The following is a 17,401-nucleotide window of genomic DNA, read 5'->3' as shown; positions in this document are numbered from 1 at the left end:
AATATGGTGATAGTCAAACTGAGGATGATAGAGAGGTTCCATTTTTATTTTCTCATTAACATCCAGGTCACATGTGCTCAGTCAAACAATGATTCTGCTAACAGACAGTATTGCAACAATCTAAAATTCAAACTGGGCTCTTTTCTGTCTCTAGCATTGATACACACAAAGAACATTCACAATACATTCCAGCTTGCTCACCCTTGGCTTGGATGCTAACGAGCAAAAACTTGTTTGTCATGTGAGTAGACTGACTTGAAGACATCCCCTCCCCTGCTCTCAGAAAGCAGGTACATGGAGGAAAGAGGAAATTTTATATGGTGTTGTTCAGAAAAATATCTAAAGGAAAGGAAGCTTTTATGGGTGCATTTTTCACCTTGATTTTTATCTGCTTAAGGACCCAGCCTAGAAGCAGTTAACAGCAGTTGGCAGACAACCTCCCCTATACATCATCTCTCCAGAAAGTAGATGGAGGCTACTTCTTCACAGGTCTGGGCTCCACAAGTATAGGAGCGTGACAAAATGTTTTTGTTGTTGTAAGGCAAGGTCTCTCTCGCTCTCAGGGATCCCCTACCACCAGCGATAATGGGCATACGCCCGGTTAGCCTCGGCCATCTTGTGCATGTCATGCTTTCTCTTGATCACAGGGCCCTCATTATTGAAGGCCTGCAGCAGTTCCTGGGATAGTTTTTCATGCATGAATGTCCGATGATGCTTATGTTCCCTGCATTCAGTAATTAACCACTTCATGGCCAGGAAGCGTTTCCGATTGTCCTTCAGGGGGCTTGGGACCTAGCAGACATTCAAGCAGTAACACGGTTAAAAATGCCTTACCTCACAATAGGACCATATGCTGAAATACCTTTTTTCAATTGTTTAACACTCCCAGGTGATTAAAAAGAAAGTGATTGCTGTTGAGGGGGTGAGAAGAAATTAACTCTAGCCAAGAATGAGTGAGTTTAGCACTGGTAAAACATTCCACTCTGACTCCAGCAGCAGCAAACTGTCTGCCTCTATCAATCCACAGATCAGGTGCAGTAGGCAGCATTTGCCTCAAACCTGCCCAAGAGCAGTAGCAGTGTTGGGACTAGAGGGAAGTTCCATTTGGTTCTTGGCCTCATTGGAGAGACTGCCACTTACAGACTGGTTTTTGCGATGTAGACTCTTGTCTATGGGAACTTGACCAAGATATTTCCTGCAGGTCTCTGATCAACCAGCAGAGGGCAGGTTTCAGAGTAACAGCCGTGTTAGTCTGTATTCGCAAAAAGAAAAGGAGTACTTGTGGCACCTTAGAGACTAACCAATTTATTTGAGCATGAGCTTTCGTGAGCTACAGCTCACTTCATCGGATGCATTACAGCAGAGGGCAGTAATTTATTGGCTGGATAGGAGATTGGTGAAGCACTCCATATTTCATTAACAATCCCATGGGTTATCTAGGTGCATTTACCTAATTAGGAAAGCTGAAGAGACAGCCTTTGTCCAGGCTTTACATAAAACAAGGTATCTATATGAACCTTTTCTATTTGCTAACCTGCCTTCTGCAGGGGCTAAACTGCTCTGCTGTTTCTACACAGAGGCAGCATGGTCTAGCCGATAAGACATTGGCTTGGGATTCCAGAGACCTGGGGGGGGTTTCTTGGCTCTGCTACTGGTATGTTGAGTCACCTTGGACAAGTCATTTCACCTCCCTGTACCTCAGTTTCCCCTCCCGCACTTTATCCATTCAGATTGCAAACAATTTGCGGCAGGAACTCTCTAATTATGGGTAAGTACAGCACTCAGCACTTACAGACCCCAGCTAAGATCAGAGCCCCATTGTGCCATTATAATACAGATGATAATAAAATGGTACTTCCAAGGGAAATGCAAGCAAGTTTTTGGAGGGGTGGGAAAGACACTGGTAGTTTTGCCCCCTGTCCAATTCTTTCTATCCTGGGCTGGTCTTCAGGTCCCTCTCCTGTTTACCTGGTAGGTTTTGCCTCCTTTCTGGATGTTGCAAAGTCCAATGATGGGCTGGCAGTTTTTCAGTGCCTGATGGAAGATGATGTAAGGGTTGCACTCAATGCTCTCCCTCTCCTCCTCAGAGGCTTGATGGTATTTCTCAATCTGCTTCCTCTTAATGGTTTCTAGGGTCTAAATACAAACACAAGGAAACATGCCCCGGCACCTCAGTGTACAGAGTGAAGTTAGAATCAGGATAATTTCAGACACACCCTCCCCTTCATTTGAGAAATCTGGACCATGGAGGATTCCACCCTGCTACACCTTAAGTAAGCCAGTAGAGAGTGCTCTTGATCAACTACAGGTTTTACTCAATCCTCTCACCTCCTTACCCCAGATTTCCACACACAGACACATTCCCTTGCTGGAGTCCAGTCCTCACTGGTTTTCCCTCTTATAGCCCGTTGGTGGGTGTGAAGTGTAGCAGTGATCACCAACAAATGGGGGGTAGTAGAGAGGCGATAAAGCACTACTGCCCTCACTCTCACCTTACAACTACCTATTAGATTTTCCCAAGATGCACTTCTATCTCCTCAGCATATCAGTTACACCAGTTTACATATCATACGATTATGCTGCATTCACCAATTTTCTGGTCAACTTGTACCTACCATCCAACACATACTGACCATGCAACACACACTGCCCTTTACAGCACCAGTGGATGCCCCCTAAATCAGGACTCCTGAAGCCCATTAAGTTGGGGCAGTTCGGTACTGAAGAAATTAGAAGGCTTCTAGACTTCAGCTCTACATCAACTAATAGCCAAAGGGAGGCAGCCTGGTTCAGTGAACTGAGTTGAGGATATCCTGAGAGGCAGGACACCTGGTTCTGATGCCTGGCTTTGCCCCAGTTGTCTTGTCTGATTTTAGGCAAGTCACTTGACTTTTCTGTATCACAACTACCACCGGTAAAACTGGATAACGATATCCCCCTTCTTTGTGAAGAGATTAAAGATCCTCAGATAAAGAGTGCTAAATAATTATATTATAGAAAGGAAGTATCCACCTATTAGTGTTGCCCAACACTTCTCATAATACCACTATTTTCAGTTGCTTATAACTTGGCCAAATTTCAACTCTTTGGGCTAACATTTTCCATGCTGGGTGTCTGCCTCAGCATGAATTTTTTGGGGAAATTTTTATCCAGAACAGTTCTGAAAGCGATGCTAGGGAAAAAACATTTTGTACATGTTAAAAAATTCTTGCAATCTTTTCTTTAAGCTCTAGTTCCCCCTTGCTTTGGAACAAGGACTTCAAATTTGGAAGGTGGGTGGTCTTTGCGTCAGGGATGTGCTTTTTGCAATCCCTGTGAAAATTCACCCAAATGTGGCCAATTTATAAACCACTGAAGAAAACTGCAGTTTGCACGTGCTCAGTAGATACTAGCTAGAGCTTAGCAGCTAGATTCCATCTGCAGTAGGCATGCTCCATCCCAAGGCTGAGTAAGACTTTCACTGCAATTGCAGCTCTGTGCCTCTGCAGTCTGTGCCAGCGATGGGCATCAGAACTGAAAGCAGGGAGCATGTCTCTCCTGTATTCTCAATGACCCTCCTACTTGGCCCAGGTAGCATGAAGAAAGCTACCCGATTTGATTGTAGAGGGGACAAACTCTGCACAGGCAACCTTACTTCCGGCATTTCTGAGTGATTCCCTTGGCAAGTTTAATAAGGTTATTTTAATGCTGTTTTTTGGCATGTAATATTTAAACACGAGAGAGTCCAGGCCCCTCACCTGCGTAACGATGGATCTGGCCAGCACTTTGTTTCCTCCCTTCATCATCATGTTGGTGAATTTACTGCAAGCATAAAACCAAACATGATATAACTGGAACTTTGGTTCCATCACCAGAGGTCCCTAATTGTGTTGTTCCTGTGATTAAATCCTATCCCTGCTAGATTTTGGGTGGCTGTGCTCATCTTTAACCACTATTATTCAATGGATCTTTTTCATGGAAAGAGATTAATCAAAATAAAGGGATTACACAGAGTAACAGGAAGGCAATGGGCAGCCAGGTAGACAAAGGCTGATTGGGGGCAGGGAGGCACTGCAATGGCTTTACTTCTTAGCAGTAGTGGGCTCAGAAGCAGAGCACTCAATTACTCCATCCATTACATTGTTTCATAATAAGAGCTATTTATTCAAATATAAACAGCAAATCCCTATCCAGATAAAGAGAGCTCACTAACAAACCTCTGCATCCAACTCATCTGCTGCCCTCATTCTGAAGAGGGGAAGAGAGAATTCTGTGGACATGATCCTATTAGGAGCTGACCTCTAGCCATCCGCCAGGGTTGTGGCTGCTCAGCACTTCTGAGCAATGAACCCAGTCCTGCTCCTATTGAAGTCAATGGCAAAACTCCCAGTGACTTCAGTGGGAGCAGGATCAACTATCCATGATCCTTGGGAGACAGCTGGTGTAACAGCTTTCTGACCTGATTGTAGGGTCACTGAACACAGAGCTGGTGACATTAGAAGGGGTAGCTTTTATAGGCTGGAGGGCCTTGAGCTCCTGTTGCATTTTCTCCTCCTCAGACAGCTCCTCCAGGGGTTTGCGGTACAGCTCCTTGTTCACTTCTGGTTCGAGGTAACTGGGGTCATACCGGCTCCATCTCACTTGGGTCAGCCTGCAAAGAGTAAGATGGGATGAAGGGGTCTGTAAATTGGCATCATTATATACAGCATTCCTCAGTCTGGCTCACCAAGTCCATCTCCAGTGTTATGGAACAAGTCTCAGAAGAGACAGGGAAAGAGACTGGTACTGGGGATATGCACCCTTCCACCTTTATTAGCGAGATCTGTATTCTAGTATTGCTCTGGGGCCCCAGCCAGGATCAGGGCCCATTGTGCTGGGTGCTGTAGAAACACATTGTAATAGAGTCCCTTCCTGAAAGAGACTGCAATATCAATAGGTTCTAAAAATGTCCACATGGCAAACAGTGAACTTCTGGTCACCCATAAACTGACCCATAAACTGCTGAATGTTAAAGTTAATAATTAATATAAAGCCAACAAGAATATAGCGCCTGGATAGCAGCATGCGTCTCTCCCTCTCTGCCAACCACTCACCTGAGCTACTCCCAAATAGCAATGGTGCCCTCTCCCCCGCGAGGATCTACAGAAGGCTCCTGAGAGGCTGCCAACCCCTTTCTGTGCAGGCACCAGGGATGCTAATCCCACAAGCCCTAAAGTCTGAAAAAAATTAAAGGCCTGAAACTGTGAGGTTCCAAGTGCCATCACCTCTCACTGGCTCCAATACAAACAAATCTTGGTTAAAGAGTAAAGTTATTTTAATAGTGGTGTGGACAAAGTGAATAAGGAAAAGTTATTTACTTGTTCCCATAATATAAGAACTAGGGGCCACCAAATGAAATTAAATGAGTAGCAGGTTTAAAACAAATAAAAGGAAGTTTTTCTTCACTCAGCGCACAGTCAACCTGTGGAACTCCTTGCATGAGGAGGTTGTGAAGGCTAGGACTATAACAGGGTTTAAAAGAGAACTGGATAAATTCATGGAGGTTAAGTCCATTAATGGCTATTAGCCAGGATGGGCAAAGAATGGTGTACCTAGCCTCTGTTTGTCAGAGAGTGGAGATGGATGGCAGGAGAGAGATCACTTGATCATTACCTGTTAGGTTCATTCCCTCTGGGACACCTGGCATTGGCCACTGTCGGTAGACAGGATACTGGGCTGGATGGACCTCTGGTCTGACCCAGTATGGCCATTCTTATGTTCTTAATACTTTTGACAGATATGGGGGGTGGGGAGGGAGCATTTCTTAAAAACAGCTCCTCCGTAAAAGCAAAAGTTATATAGATGTACTTTGTTCAGGGGTCCTAAATAGGGTGATGTTTTCCCTTTTAGTTACTGTTAACAGGGAACTATGGGGGTTTTTGGAGGGACAAAGGAAGAATACGGTTACCTCTGGATCCTACCACCAAAGCCTCTCCAAATAATGTAACATTAGTAACGTATCCATGATACAATCCACAGAATAATAAATGCAAAAGGGTTCAATTCTAGGAGGAATTTAAAATTCTGGTCCCAATCCTGGTCCCTTTTAACTTCAATGGAAATGGGATCCGGCTCATTATTTAAAGTGGGGTACACTTGTGAACGTTATAATAGTAATTAAAAGTACATACAAGAATGGCAATAGCAAAAAATACAACTGAAGTTCAAGGAAGAAAACAGAAGTGGCAGCCCTGAGCTTTAACATACAAATCAGAGTCTCCAGTTCAGTAATATTGCTTTGATCACAATTATCCTGCAGTTGTCTGCCACCTTATTGTTAGAGGTACACTAGAGGGCACAGTGCTTTATAGACAAATACAGAGACAAGGTACCTACCCTCGGGAGCAAAGATCCTGGTTACCCTTTGAAATCAAAGATCCCAATCCTGCAACTGGATCAGCATGGGTGCAAATTTCCACCTGTGTAAAACCAGTTGCAGGATGGGAGACTAAAGTCAGACCAAAAACATAGTGAAAGAACAGACCACAGGATATGGACTGCTACCCACAAGAGGGAGTGGAAAATAAACGTTTTTTGTGCAGCCTACCGTGACTGCTCACAACTTCATAGAAACAGTAGGGCTAGACCTTAGATCCTCCTGCTCCAAAAGCACAGGCCTCTGCCACATTAACAGTGAAACTTTTTTTTAAGTTGTTAGCAGTACAGGGGCAACAATACATCTTATACTAGCCCACATCTTTCACTGGTGGAATAGCAATGGAAGGGCTTTAAAAGAGAAGCAAGCTCCAAGAAGGGATTTGAATGAGGAGAGGGGAGATTGGTTCCAGGCCTGAGAGGCAGTACAGATGAAGGGCAGAAAGGCTTTGAGAGCAGAGCAAATGTTGAGAAAAATCACTCCACTGGCGTAATAGGCAAAGCCAGGTCAATGTCAGTAAGATTTCAAGCCTTTTCTTGAAACACCCAACAAAATCCTCCCTGGATGCTCTAAAAATGATTTTAAAATAATCCATAATAAGTGAGATTTGGCAACTCAAAAGACCAAAATCTACAGTGGCACTTACTCTGCAGTGGGGCACCACCACCAGAACACACTCACTTGCTCACCTACCATCCTCCCCGGGGTGCTGCGCGGAGCGGCTAGTGCATGCACAAAGCTTGGAAGCTAGGAATTGCCATCGCCTTACTAAGCATCACTAGAATGACCCTTTCCCCCCATAGGATGCCAGGGCCCGAGGCCGGCCTTACACATATGTCCCCCATGTGTGCTGGAACTAGGGATACTTGCTTAAAGTGGTTTCTATGATATACAGTAGTAGTCCCCAAAGTTTTCAGGGTCACACCCCCCCAACCCCTGTCTGTGCCCCCCCCCGGGCCCAGAGCAGGGCCGCAGCTCCGGAGAGGGGGGCGCAGATGGGAGTAAGGGGGCCAAGGCCACAGCCAGGGCCCTGGGACAGGAAAGGACGTGAGACCGGAAGCAGAGCTGGGTACCCCCATGGGGACTGGCCTAGCTCCCAGCCACGCCCCCCGCCGCCCCCACGTTCCTCTGCACCCCCCAAGGGGGACGCGCCCCACAATTTGGGGACCTCTGATATACAGAGTTTAGTTTGGTTCAATGGCCGAGCACCCCCACGATACAAATTGTTCCAGCGCCCCTGAATGTCCAGGTCGGGGGGCAGTCCCGCTGCCCGCTCTTCCCCCGGCAGCAGGGCCGAAGTTGGGGAGAGGGAGAGCGGCCTGTCCCCTCCCGGAGACCAGGGACTAGCGAGGCTGCCGGACAACCTGCTCCGGCAGCGGGGGCAGCCCAGGGCGGCGGCGGCTCCCGTCCAGCAGCGCGTGACGCTGCCCCAGCCGCTCCGCTCCGCGCCCCGCCGCCCTCGCCCAGCCTCCGCCGCCGGGCTGCTCCTTACCCGGGCAGCCAGGCCCGCGCGGGAGCGGCCAGCCGACGGCCCAGCGCCGCGAGCCGCCCCGCCGTGGGAGCCGCCATCTTGCATCCGGGCTGCAGGACCCCGTCAGGCTGCCCGGCCGCAGCCTGCGTTGCTGTGTCTTGCCCGCCCGGTTGCCACTTGCGTGCGCAGCTGATGAGGGGCAGGCCGCTTTCCTGTGGTAGCAGGATCTTGTTTTCCCCACTCTGTCACTCCCCCCCCCCCCGTCATGTGTATTGCAGTAGAGTGAAATGTGGGTCTCATTCTCCTCTCATAGCAGTTTTACTCCAATGCAACTCCATTGACTGGGGAGGAGTGCATCCTGATTTACCCCCGTGTGCGATCAGAATCAGGCATGGTGACTCAGTTTCCCCCTCTTTACAGCTTTCAAATACTGGCATCTGATCTCAGCCAGCGGTCTGGCGGCAGTTCTCAAACTGGGGGGGCACGACCTCAAAGTGGGTCGGGAGCCCATTTTAAAGGGGTGGCCAACAGGGCCAGCATTAGATTTGCTGGGACCCAGGGCTGAAGCTGAATCCTGAGTTCCACCCTGACCCGGGGTGGCAGGGCTCCAGCTGCAGCTCCCTCTTCCCCCTACCAGGCCAGTGGGGCTCAGTCTCCATTTCTCCCCCACACTCCCTCCCCAAGCGTTATGTAGTAACTTTGTCGTCAGAAGAGGGATGCAGAGCAATGAAGTTTGAGAACCCTAGGCTAAGCATTGGCAGACATCTCTATGGGCCCTGACCCCTGCATAGTGCTCTGTGGAGACAGACTGGAGCACTCAGGATATCTCAGCACCAGCTCTGCATATTAAGGAGCAAAAAGTAATATTTTCAAAAATACCAAAGTGAATTATTCTCACAAAAGCTTATGTTCAAATAAATTTGTTAGTCTCTAAGGTGCCACAAGTACTCCTTTTCTTTTTGCAAAGTGAATTAGGAGCTTAAATCTCATTTTCAAAAAACTATTTAGGAGCCTAAGTCCTATGAGTCACTTGGGCTTTTTGAAAATGTCACCCAAAGTGCCAGCATCTGTGCTTTTAGTCCAGTGTGATGTCTTGGTAGGATGAAATGTAAGCCTGTCTTATGATCACTTTTTACATTACTGTCATCGTACCAGACCACAGTTTAGAGATTTCAAGTCCAAAATATGCATTTTCCATATGCATGGAGTTTCCATCCACTGGATTTTGAGCTAAAATTGGGTAGCAACTCAGGCTCTGGTCCTGCAACTGGAGTCATACAGGTGCAGAGTCCACTGACGCGGACCTATTTGCCAGGAAGGGGCCTCAGTTTGTTAGTTAAGGTTGACAAAATAAATAAAACCAAGCCACATAAGGGGCTCTGGGCTCCACTTCAGACATAGCTGCGTACTGGCCGGTTAGGCTAGTGTTGTGGATAAGAGAACCCAGGCGAAACTAGACCCCGGGGCCTGAGTTCTGGGGCCGGCTCCCCTGGCCAAAAGCTCTGCCACCCCGTTCAGGGGTCAGCTCTGCTGCCATGGGGCACGCACCCTGGCATGGCAAGCTTTGGGGCCTGTTGTAGAGGGAGCTCCTGGGTACTGTGAGTAAATCAGAACAGCCCCGGCTCAGCCTGGGGCGCTGTGCGCACCCACTGATCAGGGATGTCTGAGCCCCAGGCCCACTAGGGCGAGGAGTTGGGGGGGGGGGAGCTTTGACTAGCCATTTGGTCTTGGGAGTTAGAATACCCCCAGCCTGCTGCGGGAGGCTCATGAAACCCTCTGAGAACAGCACTAGAGGGGGCCACAGCGGGGAGGGGGCCAGTCCCCCGCCCTGCAGGCTCCTCTGCCCCACAGATCTGCCGCCCCGCCCGCGCCGGGGCCCCCTGCGCCCCTCCCCCAGCGCGGCCCGGCCCGGCCCGGCCCGGCTCTCGCGCGGCTGGGGCGGAGTCTCGGGCCCGGCCGGCAACATGGCGGAGGCGGAAGGGGAGAGTCTGGAGTCCTGGCTCAGTGAGTGACCCCCCGTCCCCATCCCCTTCCCGTCCCGTCCCCCGACCGCGGCCCCCAGCCCCTGTCCCCTCAGCACCCGCCTGCCGCCCTCCCTGGCCATGTCCCCTCCGCGCCCCTCTTCCGCTGCTCTCCGCCCCCTCCATGCCTCTGTGCCCACCTTACTGCTGCTCTCGGAGCTCATGTCCCCCTGTCCAGTCCCCACTCTACCCCGTCGGTGACCTGTCTGCAGCCCTCCGCCTCATCAGTACCCCTTCATCCCTGTGTCTCCCTGTCTGCCACCCACTGCCCCAGCCCTGCCCCTGTGTCCCCCTGTCCCCCCATCCTATCCATGTGTCCCCCCATCCCGTCCATGCTCCTATGTCCCCCTGTCCAATCCATGCCCCCGTGTCCCCCTGACCGTGTCCCCCCCGTCCTGTCCATGCCCCTGTGTCCCCTGTCCGTGTCTCTCTGTCCTGTCCATGCCCCCTTGTCCCCCAGTCCGTGTCCCCCTGTCCTGTCCATGCCCATGCCCCCTTGTCCCCCAGTCCGTGTCCCCCTGTCCTGTCCATGCCCCCGTGTCCCCTGGTCCGTGTCCCACATCCTGTCCAAGCCCCTATGTCCCCCCCGTCTGATCCATGCCCCTGTGTCCCCCTGTCCGTGTCCCCCCCATCCTGTCCATGCCCCTGTGTCTCCCTGTCCGTGTCCCCCCCGTCCTGTCCATGCCCCTGTTGCCCCCATATCCATCATTCCCTGCTTCTCTGCTTATGTCTCCCCCTCTGCCAAATGCTCCCATGCCCATTCCATGCCCTCCCACTCCATATCCAGTTCCCTCTCCCCTTCTGTGCCCATGCCCCCTCCACCCACTTTCTGTCACCTCCACCAGCTCACATGAAAAAATACTCTTAGCAGCATGATGGGCTATAGAGGTGTTTTCTCTGTGTGTAGATGGACAGAGCCTTCTGGTTTCTTGCAAAGGGAAATGATTATGAATGCAATTATTATTACACTAGCTGTTTTATAAACAATGTACCAAGCATCTGCCTGGAATAGGGCTTTCCAGTGCATTTGGGGTTTTATCCCATGTGTCTGTTTGTCCTTACTGCCCATTTCTGAGTCCCTGTCAGGTTATCTAATAGCCTGATGCTGTCTCTGCTGCCTTTTCCCCTTTCCAGCCCCCACCTAGAGTCATGCACAGTCTTTCCTCATTGCTTTTAAATTGAAAGTCTGATAATTTCTGAGTATGTACTTGACCTGTCTTGTGCCTGTCCCCTCTTCTCCCAGTGCCTGCTGGCTATCTCCACCTACTCGCCCCACTCAGTTTTGGCTTGTTCTCTCTCTCACTGCCTGGCTTTCTTTCCCATTCTCTCAGAGTAACAGCCGTGTTAGTCTGTATTTGCAAAAAGAAAAGGAGTACTTGTGGCACCTTAGAGACTAACCAATTTATTAGAGCATAAGCTTTCGTGAGCTACAGCTCACTTCATCAGATGCATATCGTGGAAACTGCAGCAGACTTTATATATACACAGAGAATATGAACCAATACCTCCTCCCACCCCACTGTCCTGCTGGTAATAGCTTATCTAAAGTGATCATCAAATGGCCCACCTGATGATCACTTTAGATAAGCTATTACCAGCAGGACAGTGGGGTGGGAGGAGGTATTGGTTCATATTCTCTGTGTATATATAAAGTCTGCTGCAGTTTCCACGATATGCATCTGATGAAGTGAGCTGTAGCTCACGAAAGCTTATGCTCTAATAAATTGGTTAGTCTCTAAGGTGCCACAAGTACTCCTTTTCTTTTTCCCATTCTCTGTCTGCCTCCCTGTCACTCACTCCCTGTCCCTTTCCTGCCACTGACTTCCTGTTGCTCAACCGCTCCACCATCCCTGTTGCTAAAGGGGATTGCCTGCTTATGGGGTAATGCCAAGGAGGAACTTACTCTGTACACTGGCTCTCTGCTAGAGCTGGGGCGGAAGGGGAGACGGCTTGTTATGTATTCACACTGGAGGAATGATTCTCCTCTCAAAAATATCCCCACCAATAACTTGTCCAACTGAGTGTTCAATGTACTCATCGTGTCTGCATGAGTGAAGCAGAAATCCAGAGCTGCAATTGCAGTGGCCACAACAGCAGGTCTGGCCTGTTATTTGGTGATTCATTTGTGAACCAGGGAAATTCTTTACTCATTCCCCACCTCCTCCAAACTACCAGTTCTTTGGCTATAAAAGGTCAGTATTCACTTCTTCTCTAAATTTCCCTGTGGTTTGGATTCTCATATGCAAAGTATACTGTACTAGGTGGCCACACACTTTGTAGCTTTTGTAAGCCGAGCTCCTTGCATTCCTCCATTCCCTTCCACAGGTTCCCTGTGTGCTGCTTTCCCACCCTCCTCTATTTCAAGGACTCTCTGCAACCCCCTCTTGCCAGGAGCTCTGTGTGTGTCCCCATACTCCCCCATTCTTCCTATGCTAGAGATCCCTGTGCTCCCTCTGCCCCCATGACTGGGGCCCTCTTCTTCTCCAGTGACAGAAGTCTGTGTCCCCCCTCATTGCCCCCTCAGCCACATGTCAGGGGCTCTGTCTGTCCCACCTCCCCCCAGACCATTGTCCCCCATTTTTCTCCACTATAGCAGGGATTCTGTGGGCCCTCCAATTTCCATGGTCTTTATGTCCCCTTCCCCCATTCTGCCCTCCCATACTAAATGCTCTGTGTGCTCCCCCTACCCCTCCATGTGAGGAGCTCTGTGTGTTCCTTTATAATGCCTTCTACACACCATTATTATTTCTTTGTGGGAGGGAATGGGAAGTCATTCAGGGTGTCAACATGTTAAACTCTATTGGAAGGATGGGCAGAGATGAGATGGGGGAGATAGTTTTGCTGGAAAGTGTTAATTGGTGTCATCAACTAGTTCTTGGATATATAGACAATTACAGAGGTGGTTGAAGCAGCTGGGTCTGTTGACTAGCTGGAAGGAGCTCCATGTGCCTACCATTTCCTCCTTCCAGTTTTCTGATTTTCACCTAAAACAATAGGATTCTGCCCACTGATGCCTAGAACATTCCCTAAAATTTTGGAATAGATCAGGTGTACCATTCAAAGTTATTGTAATAGATAGATGACGGAGAAATGCCACCGAGTTGAATGTGAGACCTCGCTTCGCTTGGCCAATTACAATGTGCTATTTGTCTTAGTCCACACCTATCGGATTTTCTCCATTAAATCAGTCATACCTTATACGTGTTGTTGTAACCATGTTGATCCCAGGATATCAGAGAAAAAAGGTGGGTGAGGTAATATTTTTTATTGGACCAACTTCTGTTAGTGAAAGAGAGAAGCTTTTGAGCTACAACAGCTACAACCTCACCGACTGTATCTCTCTGATACGTTATACAGTCATGGGAAACCCAGGCCTTATTCAGAGCTATCATTTCACAGTAGGATTTACAGGCTTCAGATGAAATAAATAGAGTTTGTCTTTTAAAAAGATTTTATAACAGGAACTGTTACAGACTTCAGTATTTGGAATCATATCTTTAAGGGCAAGTCACTCTCTATTCACAGAATCCTGGAAGGTTAAGGTAGAAAAAGTCTTGGTTAGTCCATCTCCCAGCCAGTGCTGAACAGTTCCCAGTTGTACATTATTCTGTACAATCTGACTGTCTTTTTGTCCTGTGTTCGTACGGCGTCTAGCACAATGAGGTCCTGGTCCATGTCTGGAGCTCTTAGGTGCTGCTGCAATACAAATAAATGATAATAATGGTAATAATTTGTTTTTAAATGTTCCAAGGTCTGGGGCTTCCACCACTTCCTTTAGGGAGACTACTCCACAAGCCACTAGATCTTACTGCCTAGATTTTTCCCTTTCTTTATTTCATCCCACTTCTTTCTTTATTTGTGTTACAGTGGGCCTAAAAGCCCCAACCAGGGTCTAGTACTGTACAAATGTAGAACAGAACATAGTCCCTACCCTATAGAGTTTACAATCTAAAATCTATTACTCCTAGTTGTATTTCCATACATTAGCTTAAATAATTCCTCTTCCAGCATGGTGTTTACACTGTTCAAATAGGTGTAGAATGTTATCATCTATATCTGTAGTTATGTCAGTTGTTTTTAGCTATTAGTCTTTTCTTTTACATCATTTCTTCTTGCCTGCTGATTATTTTGGCTGATCTTGTGAGCTCCTCACAATGTGTCAGTATCTTTCTGGCTATGTATTAATTATAGCCAGTGACATAATCAGAAACACCCAGTCTCTCTCTCTTTCTCTCCCCAAAGAGAACTGGTTAATGGAATACAGCTCATGTATGAAAATATGTCTAATATGAGGGAAATTTTAGGTTGAGTAGCAGGAAAAGTTTCCCAATAGTTTGAATTTTAAGACAGTGAAAGTTGAGGGACCGGATATCCTATGGCTTGGTCACTTACAACTAGATAGGCCATATCACTAACTTCCGTGAGCCTGATTGGGGGCTGAGGGCAGGGCATATTTTTCATGGGACATAAGTGGGCTTGAAAGGATCTGTTTTTTATTGGTAAATGTCGATTTCACCTCACATGCACAAACTGACAAAAATATTTCCATGGATGATAATTGAAATGTACAGAAAGGCAAAGTAAGAAAAACACTGCTTGAGAACTTAATAGAGTTTGATTTAAGGATATTTACTTTGTGTATTTTTATGTGTGATATTGAAAATTTGCATTTTAATAATTCTAAAGCTTTATATTTTTGAATGGCAGTGTCTACTGTCTTTTAATAATTATTGTCTGATGACCCATATTTTCTGACCCTCCGCATAATTTCCCACAGGTGTGAATATTTAAATCAATAAAAATAGAAAAGCTTAAAAATAAACATATTATCCATCTAAATTATCAACAAAAATGAAAATGGAATATGCCAAGCCTAGATATAAGACTTGAATGTTGCTTCCTAATTTAAAAAAATACGTTTATGCTTGATCACTGGTACAGTGACTCATGCTGGGCTGATTATAGAATCCTCCCATTGTAGAGGAGCACAGATCATTTATTTTCTGTTGGCCATTGAAGAAATGTATGTGGGCTAGTGCGGGGAGTCCGGGTGTCTTTGCCAAATGACACGCCCTCCCTTAGGGAAGTGGAGTTTTGGGAGGAAAAGGTCACAATGGAGATATACAGGAGAGGTACTTGGTGCCTTTTGGCCGTTCTGTTGGATAAAGGTGAGGGGAATGTGTGACACTGTATAACTGTTCATTACTTCATGGTAATTGTGTGATTATGGGAGTGGGAAACTTGGTTAGGAAGCGGAACTGCTTAGACCAGTGGTTCTCAAAGCCAGTCCGTTGCTTGTTCAGGGAAAGCCCCTGGTGGGCCAGACCTGTTTGTTTACCTGCCGCGTCCGCAGGTTTGGCCTATTGCGGCTCCCACAGGCCGCGGTTCGCCGCTCCAGGCCAATGGGGGCTGTGGGAAGGGGCTGCCCTTCCCACAGCCCCCATTGGCCTGGAGCGGTGAACCGCGGCCAGTGGGAGCTGCAATCGGCCGAACCTGCGGACGCAGCAAGTAAACAAACCGGTCCGGCCCACCAGGGGCTTTCCCTGAACAAGCTTGGTGGACCAGCTTTGAGAACCATTGGCTTAGACTGTTTTTCTGATAACTTTCTATAAAAAAGAGTGTTGTGTTAGATGCTAAGCTAGAAGATTTGTACCCATTGTGTCCTTACTGAAGGAAGGGGCAAAATCCATACAGCAGTATGGACCAACCTCCCACATCAAGGAAAGGACAGAACATGACTTGTGTTACCAGGAATTTTCTGAATCAATGGCACTTGCCCTTCAGCTGAGTGGCAGAGCCATTCTGTCATCAGATTGGAGTCACAAAGCCACAGTAATCTCACCCTCCAGTCCTCACACTGCAGCAGGAGATGTGCTTCAATATGTGATGACCCAGCATCTTTATCCTCTCTCCCTTCCTACTTTTGGCTGTTGGGATGACAGGGCTCTTTCTCTCCCTGCATGCGGTTCCACATCCAGCCTTAGCTGAAGGAGGTTAATAAATGAATCTCAGTTGCTCTCACACAGCTGGATCCTTTTACTTAACACTGTCTGCTCTGTCTGATGCCCACATACAAGGTAGCTTATTTATATTATAGTTACCTCCGTGATGTGCTAGACACTGTCCACACATATAGTAAATATATTGTGTACTGCCCCAAAGAGCTCATAATCTAAGAAGAGGGAGGGGAAAGAGGGATAAAACCTACTATATCTGTGAGTGTGTGTAAATGCTGTCAACTATTTCCATGTTATATCAGTTAGCATTCTGCTTATTCTACCTGGGATACAGACAGAGTGAGAACACCAGACATACAGCTGCTAGGAGCTGAGCATCCCAATTCAGGCCCTCAATCTGGTAATAGGCATCTAGAATGTTGGCTTGTAAGTTTTCCTTCTTTCAACAGAGAAGTAAAACAGTGAAAATATGAATAATTCATTAGACAATTAAAGTTCTCTGTTCCCCAGGGTTCAAAAGCATTGTTATATAAATGAAGTAGGTACCCTTGGTTTACAGCTGAGTGTCACCTCTTTAGTGTTTCAGGATTTAGAACAGCAAAGAAATGCTGAGTGGCTTTGACACTCAGATCAGGTATGAGATAACATTATTATACCATCAGGTGTGACTCAAATGTTTCAGTTTCTAAAAGCCAAGGGGCTGGATGGTGATGGGATTGTGGTAATGTGTTCTAGAGCCCTTTCCTCTAAGTGCTGGTTCAGATGTACCGAGGGCTGTTCAGTGGTTGATGTGAAATCAGCTGATAAGTTTTAGTTTGTGTCCTAGTAGACCAAGTGTTCACATGAAATCTGCTTCCACAACGGGTGCTAACTGGATCCATGTCTGGCAGTATTAACAGAGAGGCCAAGGACTGAGAACACTAAGGAGTAAATCTCTCCTCCTAGAGGTGACCCTTCCAGATCATGGTTGAGGCACCTTAATGAGGCAACGTGGGGAAGCTTGTTCTGCTGCTGCCTGCACTTTACCTGCTCTGTAGACAGAGGATTTCACTCTCCAGGCCAGGACAGAATTTCTGATAGAGCATGTTGACGTCTATGAAATAGGATGATATGCAGATATTACATTGATATTTGTAAGGGGTGATTTCCGTATATGGAATGTAATCTCCCCCTAATAATGTGTCTCTTCTTATTGGAATTGACTATCATGAGAGTTCAGAGTATAAAACAACAAGGCTTGTGAGGTGACTCCAAGCCTAAACTGAGAATATGCAACCCTCTGAGATTCCAAGAGATGTTGGGAGAATTCATTCGAGTTAAAAAGCAGAGCAGCTTTAAAATGAGTGACTACCGTGGAAATGTCATTTATGTTTCATTGCCCAGACCAGATCTCCCTCCTGGTGTCAGATTGCGCAGCCACCCAAATGTGCATTGATTGAAAGGAATTAGTTGTTTTTTTGGTAATAATAGTACATCCCATTGTATATTTCTTAAGTCTGCATTATGCAAAGAGCAGCACAAGCTGGTGGCGCTAGCAATGGAAGGGTGCTTTGGAACA

General features: G+C 47.4%; 2 protein-coding genes across 3 annotated transcripts in view; one reads left to right on the top strand and one right to left on the bottom strand.

The window, feature by feature from the left end:
* Positions 1–25: 25 nt before the first annotated feature.
* MRPS7 (mitochondrial ribosomal protein S7) lies at positions 26–8,045 on the bottom strand. The gene is made up of 5 exons (XM_084647122.1): positions 7,887–8,045; positions 4,439–4,630; positions 3,738–3,801; positions 1,969–2,136; positions 26–792 (listed from the first exon to the last, which is right to left on the bottom strand). Exons 1-5 carry the CDS (start codon positions 7,961–7,963, stop codon positions 571–573), a joined length of 723 nt encoding a protein of 240 aa, XP_084503248.1. The 5' UTR covers positions 7,964–8,045; the 3' UTR covers positions 26–570.
* A 1,720-nt stretch (positions 8,046–9,765) lies between these two features.
* GGA3 (golgi associated, gamma adaptin ear containing, ARF binding protein 3) overlaps positions 9,766–17,401 on the top strand; it is a 32,111-nt gene continuing 24,475 nt past the window's right edge. For both annotated transcript variants that reach the window (XM_084648597.1, XM_084648596.1), the window contains exon 1: positions 9,766–9,869. In XM_084648597.1, coding sequence (XP_084504723.1) covers positions 9,830–9,869 — 40 coding nt within the window. In that variant the 5' untranslated portion in view covers positions 9,766–9,829. The remainder of the gene's footprint in view (positions 9,870–17,401) is intronic.

Source organism: Lepidochelys olivacea (assembly GCF_965140295.1).
Source record: "Lepidochelys olivacea isolate rLepOli2 genome assembly, chromosome: 14".
Classification (NCBI taxonomy): domain Eukaryota; kingdom Metazoa; phylum Chordata; order Testudines; family Cheloniidae; genus Lepidochelys; species Lepidochelys olivacea.
Note: the sequence above shows the minus strand (reverse complement) of the source record. Positions and strands in the feature narration are given on the sequence as shown.